The sequence below is a fragment of the Elephantulus edwardii genome, unplaced genomic scaffold (assembly GCF_000299155.1).
Source record: "Elephantulus edwardii isolate Elephantulus edwardi_28Jun2011 unplaced genomic scaffold, EleEdw1.0 scaffold00289, whole genome shotgun sequence".
Taxonomy (NCBI): Eukaryota; Metazoa; Chordata; class Mammalia; order Macroscelidea; family Macroscelididae; genus Elephantulus; species Elephantulus edwardii.
Window position 1 is genome coordinate 901,043 of NW_006400039.1, and position 23,990 is coordinate 925,032.

Sequence of the window (23,990 nt, forward strand, 5' to 3'; positions counted from 1 at the left end):
TTTTTGTGTGTTTTTGTTCTAGGGAGGGAGGGTTGTTATTAAAACCCTTCCAGTTCATTCTGACTCCTGGACCACGTGCGACTGAGAACCACTTCCTGGGGTCATTAAGGCCTTGACCTTTCAGTAGCAGTTCTCCAGGCCTGAGTCTCAGACCGTCTGTGGGGGGCTTTGAACTGCTACCTTTTCAACTGGTAGCCAAGCGTTTAAACCTGTGTACCACCCGGAATCCTGGAGACACGTGCACACACGTACGGGTACAGCTTAGTGCACACCCCTCTTGGCAAAGCACATACCATGTAGAACTTCCCACTGTCTGTCCACTGTGGACGACCTGGCGCCCTGAAATTGCTGCATGGCCAGTACCAGTCTCCACCCAAAACTTTCTTATGTCCTCCCCTCTCCCACAGGGTGGGGTGTGACTGCCAGTCGACAGGTGAAGGTGGACACTGTCCATCCAATTCTGTTTGGACTGCTGGTTCTGGGCATTTGCTCGCTGTGGAGTGGGGCACTGTGTGGCCTTGATGAACAGGGCCTTGGCTCAGTGGAAAGTGTGTCCCCTCCGTTCCCTGGAGGATTGAGCAGACGCTTCGGGACATCAGGGATTGCCCACGGTTGGTCACACATGTCCAGACTGTGTGCCCTTGGCCATCAGGCCCAGGGGCAGTAGGGGTCCACGAAGTTTCTGGAAGTCCAAGTACCTGCCTCTGGGCCTGAGTGGTTATTGGCCACCACGAGTCTGCCCTGGGGCCACAGGGCCATGGCTGCTCGAAGCTCCTGAGACAGCTGGAGGCCTGGTGTGGTCCAGCCGCTGGGCACTGAGTGACTGAGGAGGTGCAAGTGTGGCTGGGGCTATGCCATGTCCAGCGAGATAGGAACGATGGGCCAGGGTGGTCCACAGCCCCTGAAGAGGTCACCGCCATCCTTAGAGAGGACACCCAAGGACAGGTCTGACTTCAGGCAGAGGGGACAGGTGTGTGGGGACACTCCGGTCAGGGGGACAGTGAGGGAAAAAGTTCTGTGGCAGGAGGTGACCACCAGCCTCTGGGCCACAGCTGTGCTTGGTGCAGTGTCCTGGTGTGCCCCGTGTCCTGGGGGAGAGGCTGCCTGGCCTCTCGTCTAAGTCACGGAGAGTGGGGACCTTTCTTGCTCACCTTGAGCCACACAACCTGGGGGCATGTGGCTGTCAGGGGATCCCTGGTGGTCAGGTGACGGTGACACCTGCTGGCCGCCCCCAGGGACGGGGGTGGGAGGCTCATTTATGTATGTCCCCAAGGCCTATGAAATTCTGGGAACAGACACCGCCATTGTGTTTCCCTGCTCTGGGTCCCCTAACTCCCACCTGCTGCTCCTGCACTTGGGTGACCCAGGCGGGTACCCATGACCCCCCAGCCTCACGTTGCTCCTGCACATGGGCCACCCAGGGGAGATGCCCCTGACTCCCCAGCCCGAACCCAGCCCTTATCCGCTGGAGGGAGTGCTCCTGGACCCACACCCCACCACCCACTAGAAGGGGTGGCCCCCTGATCCCTTATTTCCACTCCCAGGAAGGTTGTCCCTGGCCCCCACCTCTGCCCACTAGAAGGGGTGCTGCTGATCTCCACCCCTGTTCATTGGCAGGGGTTCCCCTGATCCTCTTCCCCACTCCAGAAGGGGTGCCTCTGACCCCACTCTCTCTCCTGTCCCTAGAAGGAATGCCCCAACCCCCTATCCCTGCAAGGGGTACTTCCACTCCCACCCACTGGAAGGGGTGCCACACCTCAACCCTATAAGGGGTGCACTGACCCTCTCCCCTTTTCCGAGTCTGGGGTGTAGTGGGAGGCTAAGTGCAGCTCTGTGCTCTGGCCTGGGCCTGGCCAGGTGGCTTCACTCTCTGGTCTGGCTCCAGTTAGGCAACGTCCCCAGCCTCTTGGCCTGTCTGGAGTGTGTGGGATGCTCTGTCCAGACCTGGGTCCTCATGACCCACTCACCCACCCACCCATTCTCCCAGCACTGCCCTCCTGCTGGGCCCACGTGGGGCCTATTCTACAGGCCCAGGTCCCAGGCTGGAGGATCCGTCTCCCCACCCTCATCCCTCCTTGGGGGGGGAGGTGAGAAGACTTCCTCTCCTGGGCCCCCAGCACCTTAGCACCTGGCTGGTGCCTGCACTGTGGGCTCAGAATTGGGAGGTGGGACTTGCTTGCTTTTAAACTGGGCAAACTGTGCCCTTGTCCGACTCTTGACACTACTGATTGGCTTAGCAGACACTTAACCCCAACACGTGCACCCCCCCCCCAAGGTGACACAAAAGACTGCCTCTCCATTCCCCGCGAGGCCCTATGAGTGCAGTGGGCCGGGGAGGGACAGGAGCACCCCAGAAACCCTTTCCCAGTCTTCTGAAAGGAGGTGGGAGCTGGAGGGGTTGCGGGGCCTAGAGAAAGAAGCATGTGTGACACTCTGAGACTCAGGAGGCGGACACTGTCCCTGGGGCTCTGGGGGTGACTGACTCCTGCCCCGCTATGACAGCCGGGGCTCGGTCGGAGCCCAGCTTCCTCGGGGAACACGGGGAGACATGGGGGAGCAGCTTCCTGCAGCGGATGCCCTGAGGCCATGGGTCACTCAGAGGAGCCCAGAGCTCCTGTGTTGGGGGGTCTAGTCCTGACTGCGGCGTGCACAGGTGCTCCGTCCCAGGTAGAGGCTGTGGGCTGTGTGAGGGGGAGGAGGTAAGAGCTCCTGAGCTGTCCTGGGAAGACCCCTCCCGCTGAGGGCAGGGGGATGCGGGTCTGCCGCCCACCATTTCCCCGCCCTGTGCTTGCTGGTGTGGAAACTACAGTTACTGGAAATGAGGCTGGGGAAGCTGGCTGTCTGTCTGTCCTGCCCCCACAGCCATGCATGGGCCCAGGGGGCCAGGAGCAGGTGGGCTGAAGTGCGGGGAAGCTTCAGGAAGCTCTCCTGCTGCACTCAGGAGGGGGCCCTTCTACCGTCCAGTTGCAAGGCACAGGGTAGCTGTGTCCGAGCAGTGGGGCCCTGGGAGCTCAGACTGCCCTCCGTCATGTCTCCAGGAGTCAGGGCCCAGCCAGTATGGCCCTTGGCCAACTCCCAGAGTGGCCAGACCTGGGCACTTGGCTGGTAGACTCCTGGTCATGCCTTAGCTCTTAGCTGGCCCCCCTGGTGGTCAAATCTGGACACTGGGCTGGTGGCCGTGGTGGCGACCTCTCTGGGCTCAGCACCTGTGATCACGTGAGCAGGTGGAACCAGCTGGCCTGGCCCTTGTTCCTGAAGACAGTGGGGCTGTAGGACTCTGGTTCTGGATTCACCTGAAGGACACATTTCCCCTCATAGGGGGTGTCCCTGAGAGCACCGTCGCTGCCCCTGCAGTCCACAAGGGGACCTCACCTCACTGTCCAGTGTGATAGAGCCCAGTGTATTCAGTTCAGGAGAGTGAGCAAGGTCTAGGAAAGGATTGTGGGACCCAGGAAGGGAGTGTGGGGTTCAGGAGAGTTTATGAAGATGAAGCAGCAGGGGTTCAGCTGGTCTGAGCTGGCGGCAGCATCTCCTGTGAGATGGACCAGCACTACTCCCTTGTCTGGCCATAAAGGAGGGCTGTGACAGTCACAGGGACCAGTCTGTGGGAACCCCAACTTACGGCCAAGCCCAGGCTCCAGAGGGCCCCCACAACCAGGAACAACTTCTGGGAGCAGTGGAGAAATAAAAGAGAATGATAGTTCTGCTCATCTGGAGACCCCGGGGGCCCAGGTGGGCTTCAGGGTAAATCGCTGTCCACCCCTCAGTGACAGGGACTGTAGGAGACACTGTAGGAAGTAGGGGGCCCTTCTGCCAGGTGGGCCAGGGTGACCACAGAGGCCCCCAGTTCTGCCCTGGGTTGGCTTTCAGCCATCCCCAGATGTGAGCTGTGCTATCCACTGGCCTGCCCCTTGGAGATCAGGTGGTAAGCCAGAAAGGTGGGACAGGGTGTGGAGCAGGGCACACTCCGTCCTCCCGCGTCCCCAGCGGCCCACTTCACCTGCCTTCAGGGCCTTGTGTGTGTGGGGACCAAGGGCATTGCCTGCCGTGACCTCAGTTTTCTCCTCGGTTGCAGTGGATCTAGCACACATCCCAAAAGTGAAGCTGGACAGGGCCCAGGGCCAGGTTCTAGGCATCGGTCCCTGGGGGAAGCCAGGGAGGCAAGGTCCAGTGGGCACCAGGCAAGTGCAAGGGGCCCTCAGCCCCTCCTCCCCAGTGTCCTGACATGGAGTTGGGGGTGCTAGACTAGACTGGGCTGTCAGGCAGTCCCCTAGGCTGGGAGAGGATTACTGCCTAGAAGTGGTGTGGGAAGTGGCCACCATGGTCCCACTGGTATCTGGGAGGCCAGGCTGTGCTTGCTGACTTAATCAGTGACCTGCCCAGCCTCTGCTCATGTTGACTGCTTGCCTGGGGGTCCAAGCGTCTTGGGTTGCAGCCTGGACTCTGCCTTGCTTGGGAGCAGAGGACACTGGGAGTACGAGGTCCTTGGGTGAGCTCTGGACCACACACATCCCTATCCTTGCTCTAACTAGGAGGGGTGTGTTTGGGTGCCAGTGGACAGTGGCTGGGCGGTAGAGCCGTTAGTGACCGGGGAGCTTCCGCTGACTTAGCCGGCCCCACAGAGTGCCCTGTGGGTACAGCCTCTGGGAAGTGGCCTGACCTCTGCCCCCGGCCTTTCTGTCCACTTAGACAGGACATGCCACTTCCGAGGCCGTCTCTGCACAGACTGGGGACAATGCGATGTAGGGGTCTGTTTCCTGTTCCGGTGGGAGTGGCCTCATGGACAGTTATGGGCTCCCACTCAGAGGGCTTGCCCTGCCCCCATCCTGGTGGTTTGTGGGAAGGCCTCAGGCCAGGAGGGACCATGTGGGCCGGACACCCCGGTCCTGGATTCAGATCCCCACACTGCCTTCCTTGCCCAGTGAGCTTCCAGCCCCTCCCTCCCACCTGAGGCCCAGGGGCCAGTATCTGGCACAGAAGCTGGAGGGGGCCCAGTGCAGGCTGGGGAGCCAGGCCTGAGTCGCCCTGGGCCAGCGTGTCACCATGAAGGTCAGGACTCGCGCAGGCGGTCTGTTCCCAGGCTGCTCCCCAAGGAACCCCGAGTGCCACACGCCCTCCGACTCCCAGCAGGAGTGGAGCGGAAAGGGGAGCAGATGGCAGTGAAGGGTCAGCTTTCGGAAGTTTTTCCTGGAGCAGGAACCTTCCAGAATCCCAGACAGGCTGGGGTAAGACCCCGGCAGGTGCTGGAACAGGCGCAAGTTTGGAAGGGGGCAGCCTTCCTGTCCTTGGGTTCCAAAGGGTAGTGCCCTGGTGCCCACCCCCCGGTTCTCATGGTGGCAGGTGGTCAGTGAGCTCCCATCCCTGGGTGGGCATCACCCCTCTGCAGCTGAGGGTCCTTGAGAAGAAGAGGCCCTTAGACTGGCCTGGGCTGAGGGAGGGGCTGAACCAGAACCTTTCCCCAAAGCCCTGGCTGGACAGAGCTGCTGGCCTCCGCATACAGGAGAGGGAGTGACCCCACCACCCAGCAGCTCCACTTTAGGGTCAGGTCCGTCGCCTCCTCCTCTGGGAGAGATAGCAGCTCCCCTGCCCCACCCCCCGGATGCTGCACTTGTCCGGACAGCAACTGGGTGTTTGTCCTCCTAAGGTCGGGGGTGGGGGTTGTCTCAGAGCGGTTGCGAGGGGGGGGCAGCCTGGGACTTTACATCAGCTGTGGGGGAGAGGAATGCCAAGGGGTGGTCATGGGAGGAAGAGAGGCTGTCAGTTGGCCAAGGCCTCCTCCACCACCACCCCGTGTCCTATGGAAGGCGGGATATGGAACCCAAGCCCCCAGCTCCTTCCTTTCCTGGGGCTGGGGGGGCGGGGTATTGGGAAGGGGCAGGCTTGGGGGTGAAGGGCCCCACAGAGGCATTCCTGGGTCTGCCGTTGTTCATGGTGGACTCCTTCCACCTAGGATTTTGGGACTCTGTGGGGTCAGGAAGGTTGCCCAGAGCTGCTTCCCATGGCAGGGGGTGTTGACTGCTGTCCCTGGGGGACATTGACGGCTGAGGGTGCATATTGGCTGCTCTCCCATGTCGTGGGGTGTGGAGGTGAATGCTTCTCCCCAGGGGCGTTGGTTGCTGGAGGTGCATATTGAGTGCTCCCCTGTGTCTCGGAGCCGTGGGGTCATTGAATGCTCCCCTCCCTGCAGCATTGGCTGTACGCTGTGTCTTGGGGTGCAGGGGCATTGAGTACTCTCCTCCCTGGGAGCATTGACTTTCTCCTAGTGTCTTGGGGTGCAGGGGTTGTTGAGTGCTCCTCTCCCAAAAGCATTGACTATGCCCTATGTCATGGGGTACAGGAGCATTGACTCTGTGTCTGGGGTGTGGGGCTGTTGCCTGCCTCCCAGGATGGGCTCCCCTGTGTTGAGGGTCAGATCAGAGCCTGGTCTCTCCAAGCTGTGGGTGGCCTGAGAGCTGAGGGCACAGCATCCCACCCTGGCGGCCTCTTCCGCCCCTCAAGGGCCCCAGGATCATGCCCCATGCTCATCCCAGGTGGCACAGAAGCCCTGTGGTGCCCAGGCTACACCCAGTAGTGTCCCCTGCAGGTCACTCGGGGTCCTTGGGACCTGCTGCTAAGTCATGTTTGAGAATCATCCCTCCTCACTCTGCACCAGACCTCCGTGGTGGCTATTGTCACCCAGTGTGAGAGCAGAGGACACACCCCCCTCTCGGTCCCTCTCCAGGACCCCATTAAGTGCCCCCCATTCAGCAAGGAGGACCTCAAGATGTGCCCCTCTGGAGTGGGTCTCTCGTTCCCCACAAGGGGAGCCAATACCTCGCCCCCATTCAGTGTTCCCTCTTACTAGCATTAAGGCACTGTCCCCTGTCCCCCATCAGTGTGCCCAGGGTCCTCATTCTGGGGTGGAGGACGCTACCCCTTCTCTCCTGGGAGTGATTCTTGGTGCTGCTTTCCTCCACAGTGAGCTGGAGGAGCCTGTCATCGTGGCATGTCCCCCAGGGATAGTTCCCCTGCTGGGAGCCCGCACACCTACATTAGGGTGGAAGGCATAGGGCCCCACGTTGGGAAAGACTGTTCTTCCTGTCCCCTGGGGAAGCCCCCATCAATATCTCTGTAGTCCCCCTCTTGTGGGGTGGAGAGGCTGTGCTCTGTCCCTGGGGGCCCCTGTTTTATGGTGGAGGGCACCGCTGTCGTCTCCAAGGTGGCAGATGGCTGCTTGGAGCAAAGGAAACAAGCAGAAGTCCAAGTTTGTCCTGGTGGAAGGGTCAGGCAGTGTCCACCTCAGCCTCCTCCAGTCCCCTGTCTGCTGAGCGCAGGAGGGAGCTGGGGTTAGGGGACCGGGAGGAGGCTGGAGTCTGAGAGGGGAGCCTGGGAAAGGGGCCTGTGGGGGTCCTGGAGGGGGCAAGGGCTAGGGGAGGCCATGGGAAAGGGGCCTCAGGAAGGGGACTGAGGACTGGAGGATGCAGGAGGGGGCCTGAGAGAGGGGTCCTCAGGAGACAAGGGTGAGGGGCCCCAGGAGCAGGGCTGAGAGAAGGGGTTGCAAGAGGAGGTGAAAGTGGGGGCTCTACAAGGGGACACGAGAGAGGACTGAGAGCAGGGAGCTGTGGGAGGGGCCCCCGGACAGGACTGAGGGCCCTGGGACAACGGAGGGTTGCTGAGAGGAAGGGTGAGAAGGGCTGTATGAAGGGCGATGCGGGTAGGGGGCTGTGGAAGGGGGGGTCCTCAGGGGGGCACACAGTGGTGGTACTGAGTGAGAACACAACAGGGGGCCAGGGCTGCGAGCAGCCGCTGGGACCCGGTTGGCACCCTGGCTGTGGTGTCTGCTGGGAGCCCAGCCCCTCCTCAGTCTTCCTCGGGGGTGGGGGGACTCACAGAGGGGATCAGAGGTGGGACGGAAGCCTTTTGGAGCGCAAGAGAATGGGGTCCCTGAGAGAGGAACACCTCTTACAGCAGCAGGGGTCTCAAGTCCATTTGTGGCTTTTGCTGTGTCTTGCTGACCTGGTAGGGAGGACCCTTGGGTGGCCCTGGCCGGGACACCGGGTGACCCCCGCTAGACAGGGGTGGGGGCTGCCAGCAGCATCGGTGTCCCCAGCTTCTCCTGGAAGTCTCACTGAGAAGAGGAGGGGACAGGTGGGGGAAGAGGCACAGACAGGTGGGCTAGCAGGCGGCAGCTGGAGCTGGAGCCCGGGCGGGGGACAGAGGGCCTTGGGGAGGGCCCGCAGCTGCTCGCCCACCTCTGACCGCCCCGGCACCCAGACCCTGTCGCTGGCTCGGCCTTCATCTTGCTGCTGTGACGCACCTGCCGTCCGGCCGCCGTCCCCCGGGCGGCCCTGCGCAGCGGCGCGCTTGGTGGGAGCGGCCAGCGGGCAGCGTGCCTTCACTGGGCGCAGGCAGGCGGACAAAGGCCTCTCAGAGCCGCATTCCCCGCGCGGCGCCTCCCCGCGGAGCCTCCCGCCCACCGCGTTGGCCGCTGGCCGCGCCCGCCCGGAGCAGCTGCCGCCGCGTCCTGTCCACAGACACCTGCTCCCTTGCCCTTTGTCTGAGCGGACGCCTGATTTATGAGGCCTGTTTTCCATCTCGCTGGCCACACCAGAGTCACACGGATGCTCCCAGTCCCTGCATCCAGCCTGCCAGGGACTCCCAGCACATTGTCCCCCTGGAACGTCTATCTGGCCTGGGTTAGGGGCTTGGCCCAGGGCTGTGCAGGCGCCCCTCCAAAGCTGGGGGACCCGTGGAGGACAAGCCTGCCCTATCCTGCCCCCTATCGATGTCCCTTCCCCTAGTGCCCGGAGGGGAGGGTGCAGGGGAGGGTGCTGTGGTGCTGGCCAAGGCCCTTTGATGAGGCGGCGCCCTCTGTCCCCCCCTCACCGGCTTTGTCAGCAGCTGGCAGGAAGAAAGAGCCTTTTTCTCCAAGTAGGACCCGAGGCCAAACTCCCACGACAACGGGGGGCATTGATGGGCTGCTCGGCCCCACCCCTGCTGCCCAGGCAGACCAGCCTGCCTGTAACTGGATCTGGATGTGGGCACGGGGTGCTGGGGGATGAGGGGTGCCAGGGGACCGTTCCTGCTCCGCTGAGTGTCCTGGTGGGAGCCCACGGCCCTGAGAAGTAGGGCAGGCCTGGGCTGGGAAGGGCTTAGGGCTCCCAGTTGGACTTGCCCCCCCCCGTGGGTGAGGTGGGGATACAAGGGAGGTGGAGTTAACTCTCAGGGCCTGGAGGGGCGGGAATTTGGGTTTTGTTTTTTTTTTCCTGAACCAATTGGTGTAGGGCTTTTGGCTTCTGACAACAGATGGTAGGCTGGAGTGGCCATTTTCTGGCCTGCTGTCCATCTACCCCAAGCTATGGCCACAGATAAAAGCCATCAGGGAAGACAGATGTCCCCGGCCGCTGGGCTGGGGATGGCCAGATGCTTGGAAGCTCGGCTCTAGCCCCCTGAAGCCCCGAGGGGCCCCTGCAAGGGCTCCCTCCCCTAGGGGCCGGCTTCTGAGAGCCCCTCTGTGTCCTGCCGAGGCTGCCTGCCAGCAGGCCCTGCCTGACCAGGACCAGCGCTCAAGCTGGTGGGTAGGCCTGTGGGCTGCGCTCAGGCGGCCTTCCCAGGGGTGGGCGGGTGGCCGTTCTGCCTCAGAGGTTCCTGGTCTGGGAAGCAGCAAAACTGGTGGGTCTCAGGCCCTTCAGTGAGGTTTCCCTGAGTGTGAGGCCAGGAGGTGACCACATCAGCAATTTATTGCCTGGCTCTGGAGGCTGTGCCCACAGGATGGGTGCTTTGGGGGTGGGGATGGCTGATGGGATCCTACCCCTCTGGTCTACTCTGAGTTGGACCCCAGGTTGGCGGGGTGACCAGTTGATGGAGCTCAGGCTGTTTGTGTGGTACCCCGGTTTTTCCAGCTGTGAAGTGGCTGTCCTGGCTCTTGGGCAAGCCTCACCCTCTTCCTGAAGCAGGGTTGGGGTACCAGACGTCGAGCAGAGGAGAGGGTTCCGTTTGAGGAAGGGGAAGCCAGCTTCACTGAGTCTCCACCTGCCTCCGTCTGTGGGGCAGCCACCTCCCAGGCACATTGGGAGGTGCAGGCGCGGCACCTGCCCTCCCAGGAAGTCCCTTCCCCCGGGTGCCACTGTCTTGGTCACCCGAGGTCCTGTAATGCAGGATCACCTCACAGACCTGGGGCCAGAGACTGAGCTTGTGTGTGAACGCGTGCGTATGCTGGAGTTGAGTGTGCGAGGCTGTGCCGTCAGGGCAGGGCTTGATGGCACACGTGGGTATAGCTCAGGTACGTCACATTGGAATCTCCCGATTCTAGCGTGACCTCCTGGACATGGCAGAAGGCACTGCCCCTTCTGAGTCAACTACATCCAAGGGATGGGACTGGAGCCTGGATTTGTATTTGGGCTGCACGGTTCAAACTGTGTCTCCCATCTCAGAGCTCAGTGCTGGCCCTGGATATGTCCCTGCTGGGGGAGTGGTGCCCTGGCCAGTGGCCTCACTGAACCCCCTCCCCACAGCTGCAGCGGGGCCTTTGTGGGCCGACGGTGCCAGGCGCCCAGCCCCTGCCTCAGTGCCCCCTGTAAGAACGCAGGGACGTGCCACGTGCTGGATGGTGGCAACGGTGTGGACTACTCCTGTACATGCCGCCTGGGCTTCTCCGGGCCACTCTGCCTGACACCCCTGGACAACGCCTGCCTCACCAGCCCCTGCCGTAATGGAGGCACCTGTGACCTGCTGACCCTTGAGGAGTACAAGTGCCGCTGCCCCCCAGGATGGTCAGGTAAGGGGGCCCCCAGATCAGGAGAGGGGCTGGTGAGGCAGGGTCTCCCCCAAGGCTAATCAGATAAGGGGTGCCTCAGCTTGGGAGGGACTTAGGGTGTCGGGGTTTCTCCTGTCCCCCAGCTGATCAGATGAGGGGTGCCCTCAGCCTAGGAGAGGGATCAGGGTGCTGGGGTTTCACGGCCCCTTGGGCTGGTCAGGTGAAGAGCGCCCCTAGCTTGAAAAGGCCCAAGGTGTTGGGGTTTCCAGACCCTGCCCCAGAGTCCCCAGATTCTTTCCTGTCCTGGTTTTCAGTTCCTTGTCCCCAAGGCCTTATTCTTACCATCTCCAAGTCAACGAGAAAGGGACCCCATCTCCCCAGCGTGCACTGGCCCTCAGCCCTAGTATGACGCCCAGAGGGGGCGTTTTTGCTGTTAGGTGCTGTCACCTGGGACTCAGCAGCCCTGGGAACAGCATCTGGACTGTGCCGTGTCCGGCAGCGTTCTCGTCACCCTGTTACAGTGGGTGTCACCCGCCCCAGGTGACCCCTCCCACTCTCTCCCCGCAGGGAAGACGTGCCAGCAGGCTGACCCCTGTGCATCTAACCCCTGTGCCAACGGCGGCCAGTGCCTGCCCTTCGAGGCCTCCTACATCTGCCGCTGCCCATCCGGCTTCCACGGGCCCACCTGCCGGCAGGATGTCAACGAGTGCAGTCAGGGCCCTGGGCCCTGCCGCAATGGCGGCACCTGTCACAACGAGGTGGGCTCCTACCGGTGTGCCTGCCGGCCCACCCACGCCGGCCCCCACTGTGAGCTGCCTTACCTGCCCTGCAGCCCCTCGCCCTGCCAGAACGGGGGCACTTGCCGCCCCACGGGAGACACCACACATGAGTGCGCCTGCCTGCCAGGTATGTAAGGGCCCAGGTGCAGGGACAGCCCACCCTTTACTGAGGGGCCAGCCTTGGGGTCCCTGCCAGGAGCAGCCTCTCAAGTGACTAGGAGCCTCAGTGCATGGGGCAGCCCTGGGGTCTCCACCAGGAGTAGGTTCCCCAAGAGGCCAGCCCTGGGGTCCCCACCAGTGACAGGTTCTCAAGGGACCAGGAGTCGAAGTGCAGGGGGCAGCTTTGGGTGCCCAGTAGGAGCAGATGTCCCAGGGACTGGTCACAGAAGTGAGCGGGACCACCCCCTTCCCGTGGGGGTCTGTGTGAGTGGGTGTTAGGTCTGAGCCCCCATTCTGCCCTCCCTTCGCCCCAAGGCGGCTCTGGGCAAGGCAAGGGGACAAGTGCTCTGGGTGCCCTGCTCACACCCCCGTGGACCCTCTTGGCCCCACTTCCGAGTTCCCTGGGAGCTGGGCTAGACGGCACTACCAGGGCCCCAGGGGCTTCCCCTCAGCCGCGCCTGGGCGGAGCTGTGAGGGGCCCAGAGCGCGTCATTTCCGGCGCCCGTGGGTGCTGCCTGGCTTCTTGGGGGGTAAGGTTCTTGTTTGAGTCAGCCTGACGGGACTACACCTTGCGGGGGCTTGAGCCTGGGTCTGCCCTGCTGTCTTCCCGACATCAGGCAGGACGGGGGTGGGGACAGGATGGGGCATGCTAACCCAGGGGTGACCCAGAGGCCGGCCAGCCCTGCAAAGGGGAAGTGGGATGCCTGTCACCCTGTCACCCTGATCTCGCACGAGTCCCTTGGCCCCATGTGGTGATGGTCTGGCCTGCTGAGCTCCCTTCCCCCATCCAGGCGAGCCAGGAATGTGCCTCCCTACCCCCGCCCCGCGGCCTGGACCCTGGATTCAAGCCCCTTCTTGGCAGCCTCATGCCCTCTGGGCAGCGCTTACCTCATTCCCGTGGGTTGAGGGCCCTGACCAGCCTGGGAGCTCGGGGCCCTGAGAGTGGGCAGAGTGGTCTCAGACTCCAGATGGGGTGCTCAGGACCTCAGGCTGTGGGAGATGGACTAGAATGGTGGCCTCAGTCTAGTGGTGGGCACATCCCCTGAAGCAGACCACCTCTGCTCACCCAGGTCCCATCCAAGGGCCCCTGCCTGCCCTATGGCCCACTTCACTCTCTGTATGGTCCAGGGTCCCAAGAGATGGTCCAAGGGGTGATGGGGTCCCCTGAGCCCTGCAAGCACCCAGCTATTCCCTGGAGCTCACTGACAAGTGCCCCTAGTCTTCGTGTACCCATTTCACAGGGGCGAAGACTGAGGTAGAGGAGCTGGGGTTTAGGCCCAGCATCCCACAGTGGGAGCGCCCTCAGCTGGCCTCTGGCTTGAGCAGTGTCCGTGCACCCGTGTTCCAGCCAGCCTCACCCCCAGGGAGAAGCCTGGGATTTGGTGCCCTCAGCCACGCCCTGATGGCACTGGGCTGCCTAGCTCTGTGCTGGGTGGGAGGGTGCCTCCCGGGACATGGCTGTAACGGTCGGCTCCCAGGCAGGAGGGGTTCAAAGGCACCCCGGGAGCAGCATTAATCAGTCACCAGCTGCAGCTCAGGCCACTGCCCATCCCGGCTTCTGGGTTGATCATTGAGCTACGGGCGCTGAGCGTGTTAATGGCTAACAGGGGTGGGGTGGTGGGGTGGCCGGGCCAGGTGGGCCTGTTCGGGTTCAGTCTGTGGGAGGGGCACAGCTCCTGGGGGCGTCTGGGGTGCTGTGGCCACACCTGGTCACCGGGGCCCGAGGTGCTCTGTTAGACGGATGGTTTGGACGATCAAACCTTCGGGAACCCTGTGCTCGTGGAGGTGTGGACGTGTGGAGGAAGTGTCGGGCCGAAGTGCCAGGGCCAGCCCAGGAGTGGCGTCATGGCCAGCAGGCCAGGGGCTGACCCAGCTTTCCCTTCGCAGGCTTCACTGGTCAGAACTGTGAGGAGAACCTGGATGACTGCCCGGGGAGCAGCTGCCGGAACGGGGGCACCTGTGTGGATGGGGTCAACACCTACAATTGCCGCTGCCCGCCTGAGTGGACAGGTATGTGCTGGCCACACGGCCCCACTCTTGGCCGTGAAAACAGGACCCGAGGCAGGCATAGCTCCCAGTGGACATGCTTGGGGCAGCACCACTCTTCCCAACAGTGTCCTTCTGTGGGGGCTGCTACCCCTGGTGGACAGATGTGTGTAGGAGGGTCCCCACCACCCCTGCCACCTGTGAGGTGGAACAGGCCTTGGGGCAGGGGGTTCGAGGAGAGCTGAGATTGACAGCAGCAGGTGGGCAGTGTCACCTTCCAAGGTGAGGGACCCTCAGGCCCAGCCGTGTCTGTACATGTGCACTCTAGTGGCCTGACCACAGGCTGCCGCCTCCCCAGTCCAGAGCTGAGTTAATGAACTTTCAGCCCCAGTGGGAACACTGACTGTTCCCTGCAGGGGGTCTTGCTCTGCGGGGTGAAGGGTGAGGGTGGACCCCAACACGACACCACCATTGTTGGTCACGCAAGCAGAGTGCACACCTCTCTGGGCCCAGCAGGAGGGGTGGTCGCAGGTACAGGGCACAGCTGGAAGGCGTCCTGGAGGAGGCGGCACTGTGGCCCTGCACCCTGAAGAGTAGCAGCCAGGGGTCTGTCCTCCTGCCCTACAGGCCAGTACTGCACAGAGGATGTGGATGAGTGCCAGCTGATGCCCAACGCCTGCCAGAATGGCGGCACGTGCCACAACGCTCAGGGCGGCTACACCTGCGTGTGCGTCAACGGCTGGACGGGCGAGGACTGCAGTGAGAACATCGACGACTGCGCCAATGCTGCCTGCTTCCACGGCGCCACCTGCCACGACCGCGTGGCCTCCTTCTACTGCGAGTGCCCCCATGGCCGCACAGGTGAGCGCCAGGGCCATAGAGACGGTGCTGTCCTGGGCATAGGGATGGCCGAGGGGTGTCTGAGCCCGAGAGGGCGGGGGACAGCCAGGTCCAGGGAGGACAGAGGAGAGCCAGGTCCCGAGAGGGTAGGGGAGAGCCAGGTCCTGAGGGGACAGAGGAGAGCCAGGGCCTGAGAAGGCGGGGGACAGCCAGATCAGGGGGGCCGGGGAGAGCCAGGTCCCGAGAGGGCGGGGGACAGCCAGGTCAGGGGGGCCGGGGGGCGGGGGGAGAGCCAGGTCCCGAAAGGGCAGGGGAGAGCCACGTCGGGGGCTAGCACAGACCCTCCCAGCCGAGCCTGAGTCCGGGGCATGGTGGGGTGGCCTCCCTGGAGCTCAGAGCCGGCGTGTGCCTGCCATGGCCCGAGCCTGAGCCCTGACCCACCACCTGGCCCTGCCTCCAGGTCTCCTGTGCCACCTCAACGACGCATGCATCAGCAATCCCTGCAACGAAGGGTCCAACTGCGACACCAACCCCGTCAACGGCAAGGCCATCTGCACCTGCCCCTCAGGGTACACGGGGCCGGCCTGCAGCCAGGACGTGGACGAGTGCTCACTGGGTGCGTGCGAGGCTGGGGGCCCAGGGTGCATAGAGAGCAGGGGAAAGGTGGATAGGAGGAGGCTTGAGGTACAGGACGCACAGGGTATGGGGGGAGGTGCAGGGAGCACAGCAGATTCAGGTACAGAGGGTGCATGGGAACATGAGATACTAGGAGCATGGGGCACGAGGGTAAGGGGAAGCTTGGGGTGTAGGGGCCACGGGCACAGAGTGAGGCTCTGGGAACAGAGGGACAGGCAGCACAGTTACAGGAAAAGACTGGAGGTTCCAGGGATACTTGGGGTCCAGGAGCATGGGACATAGAGAGAGACTTGGGGTACAGTGGACTCACGGTGCAGGGTAAGCTCAAGCCAAGGGGAGCGGGGTTCAGGGGAGGCTCAAGTGCATGGCCTGTGGCAGGGTGAAACCGACCGCTTGGCCCCTTTCCCTTACTGACCCCGCTGTCCCCAGGCGCCAACCCCTGTGAGCACGCGGGCAAGTGCGTCAACACCCTGGGCTCCTTCGAGTGTCAGTGTCTGCAGGGCTACACGGGGCCCCGCTGTGAAATCGACGTCAACGAGTGTGTGTCCAGCCCCTGCCAGAACGATGCCACCTGCCTGGACCAGATTGGGGAGTTCCAATGCATCTGCATGCCCGGTGTGTCCCCGGCATCTGGGGAAACAGGCTACCAGGCAGGCGGGCTGGCCAGGGGTGCTACCTACACCAGGTAGGCCCTGAAGCCCTTTCTCACTGTCCCCTCCCCAGGCTACGAGGGTATTTACTGTGAGCTCAACACGGACGAATGCGCCAGCAGCCCCTGTCTCCACGGCGGCCGGTGCCTGGACAAGATCAACGAGTTCCATTGCGAGTGCCCCACTGGTGAGGCCATGGCCACGGCTCCAGGATGTCTTCAGAGAGGCTGGCCCCCAGTGTGCCCCGGATAGGAAGGCTGCATGCACCCCAGTGTGTCCTCAGGGAGGTTGCACCCCCATGTGTCCTCAGAGAGAGAGGTGAACCCCAGTGCGTCCTCAGACAAGGAGGCTGCATACACCCCACTGTGTGCTTAGGGAGGCTGTACACTAGTGTTCCCGATGGGAGGTTACACCTCAGTGTGCTCTCAGCCAGCCACAGGTCAAAGCTGGGTGGTCCAGGGAGGACATACTAGGGACTCCAAGGCTCAGATGAACAGGGTTTCTGCAGAGGGGCCCAGACACAGCGCTGTGGCCAGAGGCTAGGGCCTCTAGAGATGTGGACCTGCTGAGATGGCCACCAGAGGCTGTCTGCAGTCCCTCCAACGCTGTTACCATAGCACTGGAGGTCTGTAGAACTGAGGACACAGCCTGCCTAGTGGTGAACGGGGTGGGGTGGAGTCTGCTCTGCAGGACGGGAGCTGAAGGGGCAAGACAGAAACTAGAGGTGGGTATGTACACAGGCCCCCTCGCGGGTTCTATGAACCCCAAGCCCAGCATGGGCAGTAAGAGAGCTGGCCCTCTGACCGCTGTCTCTCCCAACCACAGGCTTCACTGGGCACCTGTGCCAGTATGACGTGGACGAGTGTGCCAGCACGCCCTGCGAGAACGGAGCCAAGTGCCTGGACGGGCCCAACACCTACACCTGCGTGTGCACGGAAGGTCTGAGCATGGCGGGGACACAGGGACGGGGCAGGGACACAAGAATGAGGAAGGGGTACAGGGGCAGGGCACGGGGACAGGGCATCTCTGCCCACCACCTATGCCTGCGTGTGCACGGAAGGTCCGAGCATGGCGGGGACACAGGGACGGAGCAGGGACACAATGAGGAAGGGGTACAGGGACAGGGGCAGGGCACGGGGACAGGGCATCTCTGCCCACCACCTATGCCTGTGTGTGCACGGAACGTGCAGGCAGGATGCGGACGGACACAGGGATGAGGCAAGGGCATGGGGACACAGGAGGACAGGGAGCAGATGACGACACGGGGATGGGGGACACAGGAGGACAGGGAGCGGGTGAGGACACGGGGATGGGGGACACAGGGACGGGGCAAGGGATGGAACAGGGACACAAGTATGAGGAAGGGGTACAAGGACAGGGGCAGGGCATCTCTGCCCACCACCTGCACCTGCACGGAAGGTGCGAGTGGGTTGGGGGACACGAGGACGAGGTGGAGACATGAGGTCGAGGTGGGAACTAGGATCTTGGTGGGGGACACAGAGTCAGGGTATCTATGCCCAGAAGAAGGAGGGACAGGTGTGGGCGTGCCGAACCATGCCCAGCACGTAGGGATACCTGTCCTTGCCCACCTGGTGGCTTGGGAGGGGGTGGCCTTGGGGGCTAGCTGTGAACCTCCCGCCCCTTGGTCCCAGGCTACACAGGCACACACTGTGAGGTGGACATCGATGAGTGTGACCCTGACCCCTGTCACTATGGCTCCTGCAAGGATGGCATTGCCACTTTTACCTGTGTCTGCCGGCCAGGCTACACTGGCCACCGCTGTGAGACCAACATCAATGAGTGCCACAGCCAGCCCTGCCGCCACGGGGGCACCTGCCAGGACCGCGACAATGCCTACTTGTGCTTCTGCCTCAAGGGGACCTCAGGTGCGGGCCAGGTGGGCAGTGGGCGGACACCTTGTCATGTGGGACAGGCACTGACCTCATGCCACCCCTCCCAGGACCCAACTGTGAGGTCAACCTGGACGACTGTGCCAGCAGCCCCTGCGCCGCGGGCACCTGCCTGGACAAAATCGATGGCTACGAGTGTGTGTGCGAGCCGGGCTACACAGGTGAGCTGCCCAGGTGAGGGCTCTGTCCCTCCCCTCAGAGCAGTGGGCAGCAGCCGCCCAGGACTCTGAGAAGGCCAAGTCTGAGGGAGGTTTGGGGGTGACTAGACCTCTGATGCTGGAGCCCCCATGGCCCCAGGGACCGCAGGCCCTCAGGGCAGAGCAGGTGTTCCAGGGCCGCACTGGTCAGATCCCGGCCAGCTGCTGTCCACACGGCCTAACTCATTAGTCAGGAGGAAGGATGGTGCTGGCCTCCGCCTGGGGGCTCTGTGGTCACAAGGCGTGCAGTCACAAGCACGTGGTCACAAGCACTGCTCGCTCCAGTTCACGCTCATAGAGGCCGAGGGGTGTGAGCCTTGGACTAAAGCTCAGGGAATCGGAGGTGCAGCTGGTCAGACCACCCCATCAGGTGCAGCTGATCAGACCCCACCACCCCCATGCCAGCCTCCAGGGGGTGTGAGCCAGGGTTAAAGGTCAGGGAGTCGAAGGTGCAGCTGATCAGAACCCCCAAACCCTATGCCAGCCCCCAAGGCGTGTGAGCCTTGGGCAAAAGATCAGGGTGTCAGAGGGGCAGCTGGTGATACCCCCATCCCGTGCCAGCCCCTGGGTTAAAGGTCAGGGAGTCAGAGTGCAGCTGGTGATACCCCCATCCTGTGCCAGCCCCTGGGTTAAAGGTCAGGGAGTCAGAGTGCAGCTGGTGATACCCCCATCCCATGCCAGCCCCTGGGTTAAAGGTCAGGGTGTCAGAGGGGCAGCTGGTGATACCTCCATCCCGTGCCAGCCCCTGGGTTAAAGGTCAGGGAGTCAGAGTGCAGTTGGTGATACCCCCACCCCATGCCGTTCCCCAGGGAGCATGTGCAACATCAACATTGACGAGTGTGCAGGGGACCCCTGCCACAATGGCGGCACCTGTGAGGACGGCATCAATGGCTTCACCTGCCGCTGCCCCGAGGGCTACCACGACCCCACCTGCCTGTCAGAAGTCAACGAGTGTGGCAGCAACCCCTGCATCCATGGAACCTGCTGGGACGGTCTCAACGGGTACGCCCCTGCGCTGGGACACGTGGGCCCAGCACTGCCCTGGCCACTCCTGTCCTGGGCATGGCCCAGGATAACCCCAGAACACACGGGGAGATAGGGGCACTGCTTTATGACAGCCAGGCCACCTAAGAGTCAGGCTGCCTGGGCCCAGATCCATTGGAGGGGACGACCTGCTGCCCACCTGGGCCTTGTAAGGCTGAGACCGCCCAGCTGTAGGTCTTCATGGAGGGTGTGTCAGCCTGTGTGAGCGGTCCTGGATCTAATGACTTCAGCCTTGGGCATGATGGGCGCCTACTCAACCCGGACAGGGAGCTGGAGGGTCAGGGTGGACCTGTGCGCTGTGTGCCTCCCTGAAGTTGGCCTGGGGGGTGGCAGGGGGGGCCAGGGCCGTGTCTGAGCCTGCACCGCGCTGCCCCAGGTATAAGTGTGACTGTGACCCTGGCTGGAGCGGAGCCAACTGTGACATCAACAACAACGAATGCGAGTCCAACCCCTGTGTCAACGGCGGTGCCTGCAAGGACATGACCAGCGGCTACGTGTGCACGTGCCGGGAGGGCTTCAGCGGTGGGTGTCCAGGGCCACCTGTGAGGAGGGGGACACGGCTCAGCCGGGACCTCGTCAGTCAGCCCCACATGGAGTCACCTGCTCTCCATGAGGCCGAGCCTGGGGGCCAGCTCCCACATTCCCGTTGGGTCCAGGCTGTCCAGGAAATGGGTGGGTGAGGTTGGGGAGCAGTTACTGGGATGCACACGTGCTGACAGCTGCCCCCTACAGGCCCCAACTGCCAGACGAACATCAACGAGTGTGTGTCCAACCCGTGTCTGAACCAAGGCACTTGCATCGATGACGTGGCCGGGTACAAATGCAATTGTGTGCTGCCGTACACAGGTATGTGGGCCGGGTGGGCCTGCTGGAGTCCCGAGTCAGGGCCCCGAGATGACCTGCCTTATTACACAAGTGAAAGGGCCAGTGTTGGCCTGGGGGCTGGAGTCCCGAGTCAGGGCCCTGAGAAGCCGAAGAGCCAGGGCTTGAGCTCAGAACGGAAGGAGGCTGGCAAGTTTTGTCCACACCTGGGCCGTGGGCCCTGCCTGCAGTGGGCCCCACCTGCGGCCTGTAGATTCACTGATGGCTGTGCGTGGGTCCGGCTAGCCTGGCATCTCAGATACAGTGTTGTGTCTTCTGAGGCTGCCCAGTGCCCATGCCACCGTCCACTTGCCCCTAGCCTCTGGGGCCTGCTTCCTCTCTGCAGCGGAATCTGAGGGCCTCCCTGGTGGTAGCCCCTTTGTGTGAGGGAACAAGGCTCCTTCTATCCCAGCTGAGTGAGGACCGTGCATCCCTGGAGACCCACCTGGCCAGTGTTTGAGGGACCTCGAGAGTGAGCCCTTTTCAGAGGAGAGTGGTGAAGAAACCCACCTCTCCAGTCCCTGGCTCTGTGGACAGCACCCAAGGGACTCCTCCCCAAGGTCCCCTGACACTGGGCAGCCAGGCTGGAGCCTGAGCATCCTCCTGCAATTGGGGTGCCCCTCAGCCACCCAAGTCCTCCCTGCCAGTGCACAGTGAGCCTGGATCTATCAGCCCCAGGACCAGTGGGTGGGGCTCCCAGTGCTGACTGCTTCCTGTCTGCCTGTTTCCTGCTTCCCCTCGCTCAATTGTCGGAAACGCTGGTGAATTTCCTGCCTGCCCGGGTCACTGTGGAAACCGATAGAAAGAGGCCCTGGAAAATCGCAGGCCAGCTGGGGAGACGGCCGCAGCAGGACGATAGCGCGTCCTTGCTCCGTCCACCAGCCCTGGGCTGTAAACAGGAAGCGGAAAAGGGCAGCCCCGTTAGCACTCCTTCCCTGAGGCTATCAGCCAGGCCCCTGTCCCAGGGCTCCCCGACACAGGCCTGCCGGGGTGCCACATCCTGGCCAATGGAGAGTGTCCAGCTCAGTCCTTGTGCCTACTCCAGGGGGTTCCAGTCCAGCCTGCAGGGGAACCCGCAGTAGTTGGGAGCTCTGGGCTTGGCCAGTGGGCAGCCCCTCACCTCCATTCCAGTTGTTGGGGTCCCAGCTCAGCTGGGGCCTCATGTGGGGCCTGGTGCGGTACCCCTTTCTTCCCTCGAGTGTCTGGTAGCACAGATGCCTTGAAGCCTCAAAGGCCCAGCCTGGCAAGGATGCCCCGGCCTCACCTGTCTCTTCACCCCAGGAGCCGCCTGTGAAGTGGTACTGGCCCCGTGCGCGCCCGGCCCCTGCAGGAACGGGGGCGAGTGCAGGGCGTCTGAGGACTACGAGAGCTTCTCCTGCATCTGCCCCCCGGGTTGGCAAGGTGGGCAGCTCGTCAGGGGCCTGAGGCCCACGTCCATGCCAGGGGCACCAGATGGGGCAGGTCCCAGGGAGGTTTGTGCAGAAGGAAGCTAGAGCTGATAGGGCTTCCCATCCTGAGTTTGTAGAACCTTCTAGATCCTAAGGGGGCAGATGGCCACCTTTCCTTGGAGAGCCCCTGCGGGACCGTCCTGGTGACACCTCGGAGGACGGGACCTCGGTGACAGCAGCACCTCCACAGGGCAGACGTGCGAGATTGATATCGACGAGTGTGTGAAGAGCTCCTGCCAGCATGGTGCCTCCTGCCAGAACACCCTCGGGGGCTTCCACTGCCACTGCCTGGCCGGCTACACAGGCCGCACCTGTGAGACAGACATCGACGACTGCCGGCCAAGTGAGTGTCCCCGGGCAGGTGCACGCCCAGAGGCCAGTGCTGGCCAGCCAGGTGTGGCCGGGAAGAAGTCAGACTTGTCCCCCAGTACAACCCCACAAAGTGGTTTCCAGAGCATTCTGGAGCCAGACTGCCCAGCTTCAGGTTTATCTAGCACAGGCCAGCTGCCCCCAACCTTGCCACCAGATGACCATGCACACTGTGGTGGGGTGCCCAGCCAGAGCCCCTGCTGACCCTGGGGGTGAGGATTCCACCCCTGCAGCCTGGCTCAGACAAGGGTGTGTGTCTTCCTGGGGTCACCCAGTGAGGGGGTGGTGATGGAATTGTGATAGCATTAATGGTTAAGAGTACAGACTCACCTCTGAGGAAATGCACAGCTCAGCCTGCAGCCAGAGGACCTCCCACTTCGGGTGTGCTGTGGGCTGGCCAGACCCCCCAGTATGGCCGTGCATGCCCTCAGGCCCCCTGTGTCCCCCAGACCCGTGCCACAATGGCGGCTCCTGCACAGATGGCATCAACGCAGCCTTCTGCGACTGCCTGCCTGGTTTCCGGGGGGCCTTCTGCGAGGAGGACATCAATGAATGCGCCAGCAACCCCTGTCGCAACGGCGCCAACTGCACGGACTGCGTGGACAGCTACACGTGCACCTGCCCCGCTGGCTTCAGAGGGATCCACTGTGAGGATAACACACCTGACTGCACCGAGAGGTGGGCGCCGTGCCTGCGGGGCCTGTGGGGCCTGGGGCAGCACCTGGGAGGCGCGGCATGGCAGAGTGGGAGCCCAGGAGGGACCCCTGTGTCTGGCAGCCTGTGTGGCAGGCAGGGGTCTGTCTGGTTCTAATTGAGTCCAGGCATTTCTTTACTGTGTTTATGTCCCTTCTGAGAGGGCCTCTGTGGCCCAGGCCACCTCCTGTGCCGGGCTCCAAAGACCGAGGGTTCATCCTGCAGAGCAGTTTGCCTCTTTCCACCAGATCTCGAGTGCTTTGCACGCTGCCTTGCCGCCCTTTCCGCCCTGGCTGCCGGCATACCCAGCATTCAGCGATCTCATTTCTGGGTCCCATGAAGCTTCTGGTTCCTCTTTAACTAAGTGCCTTGTTCCCTCAAGTTATGAAAAGCCAAAAACCAAACCGACTGCGACTTGAGTCAATTCCTCCTTGCAGTGACCTGTAGGACAGAACAGGACGGCCCCCGAGAGCGTCCGAGGCTGAGCGTGTTGACGGAAGTGGGCTGTCCCTCCTGGTCCCTAGAGCAGCGGGTGGGGAGCCACTGGCCTTTCCATTAGCAGCTGCTGGTCAGTACTGTCGAGTCAGAACCAGCCCATAGCTGACCCTCCGGCGGAGGTTGCCCTCCTCCCTCGAAGCTGCTGGTGGATTTGAACCATGTGCCTTTGCAATTGCAGAACAGTTTCTTACCACCAGGTCGCCAGGCCCCATGCTTTAACTATTGCGCCACCACAAATTCCAGGAGGAGGCAGCAGTGGGGTGTGGGCCCGAGGTCAGGCAGGTGCCGCTGCCCGTGGCCACGGTGTGGCCGAGGTGGAGCTGGTGGCCTGAAGGAGCCTGCTGGGGAGCGGGGCCTGGGGGCTGCACCTCCACTCACCCCCCTCCTCCCCGTCCAGTTCCTGCTTCAATGGAGGCACCTGCGTGGACGGTATCAACTCCTTCACCTGCCTGTGTCCACCTGGCTTCACGGGTAGCTACTGCCAACATGACGTCAATGAGTGTGACTCTCGGCCCTGCCTGCACGGAGGCACCTGCCAGGACAGCTACGGAACCTACAAATGCACCTGCCCCCAGGGCTACACCGGTGTGAATTGCCAGGTGAGGCGGCCCAGGTGGGCCACCGCCTACCTGCCCTTGAGGACCAAACAGGAGTCCAGACTGACCTGAACTGGGTGAGGGGACATAGGCAGTGGCACCAGGAAGGGAACAGATGAGAGAAGGGGAGGTGGTTCATTGTTGGTGTGGAAATGGAAACATCAAAACTGTCCAATGAAGGTTTCCATCAAGGGTCTGGCTCAAAGAAATTTCCAGAGATTCTTCCTCCCTAGACAAGCCTTCTGTCAGGGACAGGGAGCAGTGGTCTGGGGCCCTGAGACAGAGTGCCCAGTCCCTATCAGGGCCACTTGGCCTTGGTTCTCCCACTGCTGGTGGTCACTCTCACCTGGTGGCAACCACTTGACCCACCCACCATCCCCAGAACCTGGTGCGCTGGTGTGACTCCTCCCCCTGCAAGAACGGTGGCAAATGCTGGCAGACCAACACACTGTACCAGTGCAAGTGCCACAGCGGCTGGACTGGCCTCTACTGCGACGTGCCCAGCGTGTCTTGTGAGGTGGCTGCACGGCAGCAAGGTACACGCCTGGGGTTGGCTTTGCCACGGTAGAGGGTGCAGGGCCCCCAGACG

General features: G+C 62.7%; 1 protein-coding gene across 1 annotated transcript in view; it reads left to right on the plus strand.

Moving 5' to 3' along the window:
* Window positions 1-23,990, plus strand: part of NOTCH1 (notch 1) — a 42,465-nt gene that overhangs the window by 6,280 nt on the left and 12,195 nt on the right. The window contains exons 3-20 of the mRNA XM_006900570.1: window positions 10,494-10,756; window positions 11,303-11,641; window positions 13,561-13,683; window positions 14,287-14,520; window positions 14,960-15,115; window positions 15,565-15,750; window positions 15,859-15,972; window positions 16,611-16,724; window positions 17,438-17,671; window positions 17,746-17,856; window positions 18,702-18,894; window positions 19,313-19,458; window positions 19,669-19,782; window positions 21,079-21,198; window positions 21,436-21,588; window positions 22,064-22,292; window positions 23,203-23,404; window positions 23,784-23,946. Coding sequence (XP_006900632.1) covers window positions 10,494-10,756; window positions 11,303-11,641; window positions 13,561-13,683; window positions 14,287-14,520; window positions 14,960-15,115; window positions 15,565-15,750; window positions 15,859-15,972; window positions 16,611-16,724; window positions 17,438-17,671; window positions 17,746-17,856; window positions 18,702-18,894; window positions 19,313-19,458; window positions 19,669-19,782; window positions 21,079-21,198; window positions 21,436-21,588; window positions 22,064-22,292; window positions 23,203-23,404; window positions 23,784-23,946 — 3,194 coding nt within the window. The remainder of the gene's footprint in view (window positions 1-10,493; window positions 10,757-11,302; window positions 11,642-13,560; window positions 13,684-14,286; window positions 14,521-14,959; window positions 15,116-15,564; window positions 15,751-15,858; window positions 15,973-16,610; window positions 16,725-17,437; window positions 17,672-17,745; window positions 17,857-18,701; window positions 18,895-19,312; window positions 19,459-19,668; window positions 19,783-21,078; window positions 21,199-21,435; window positions 21,589-22,063; window positions 22,293-23,202; window positions 23,405-23,783; window positions 23,947-23,990) is intronic.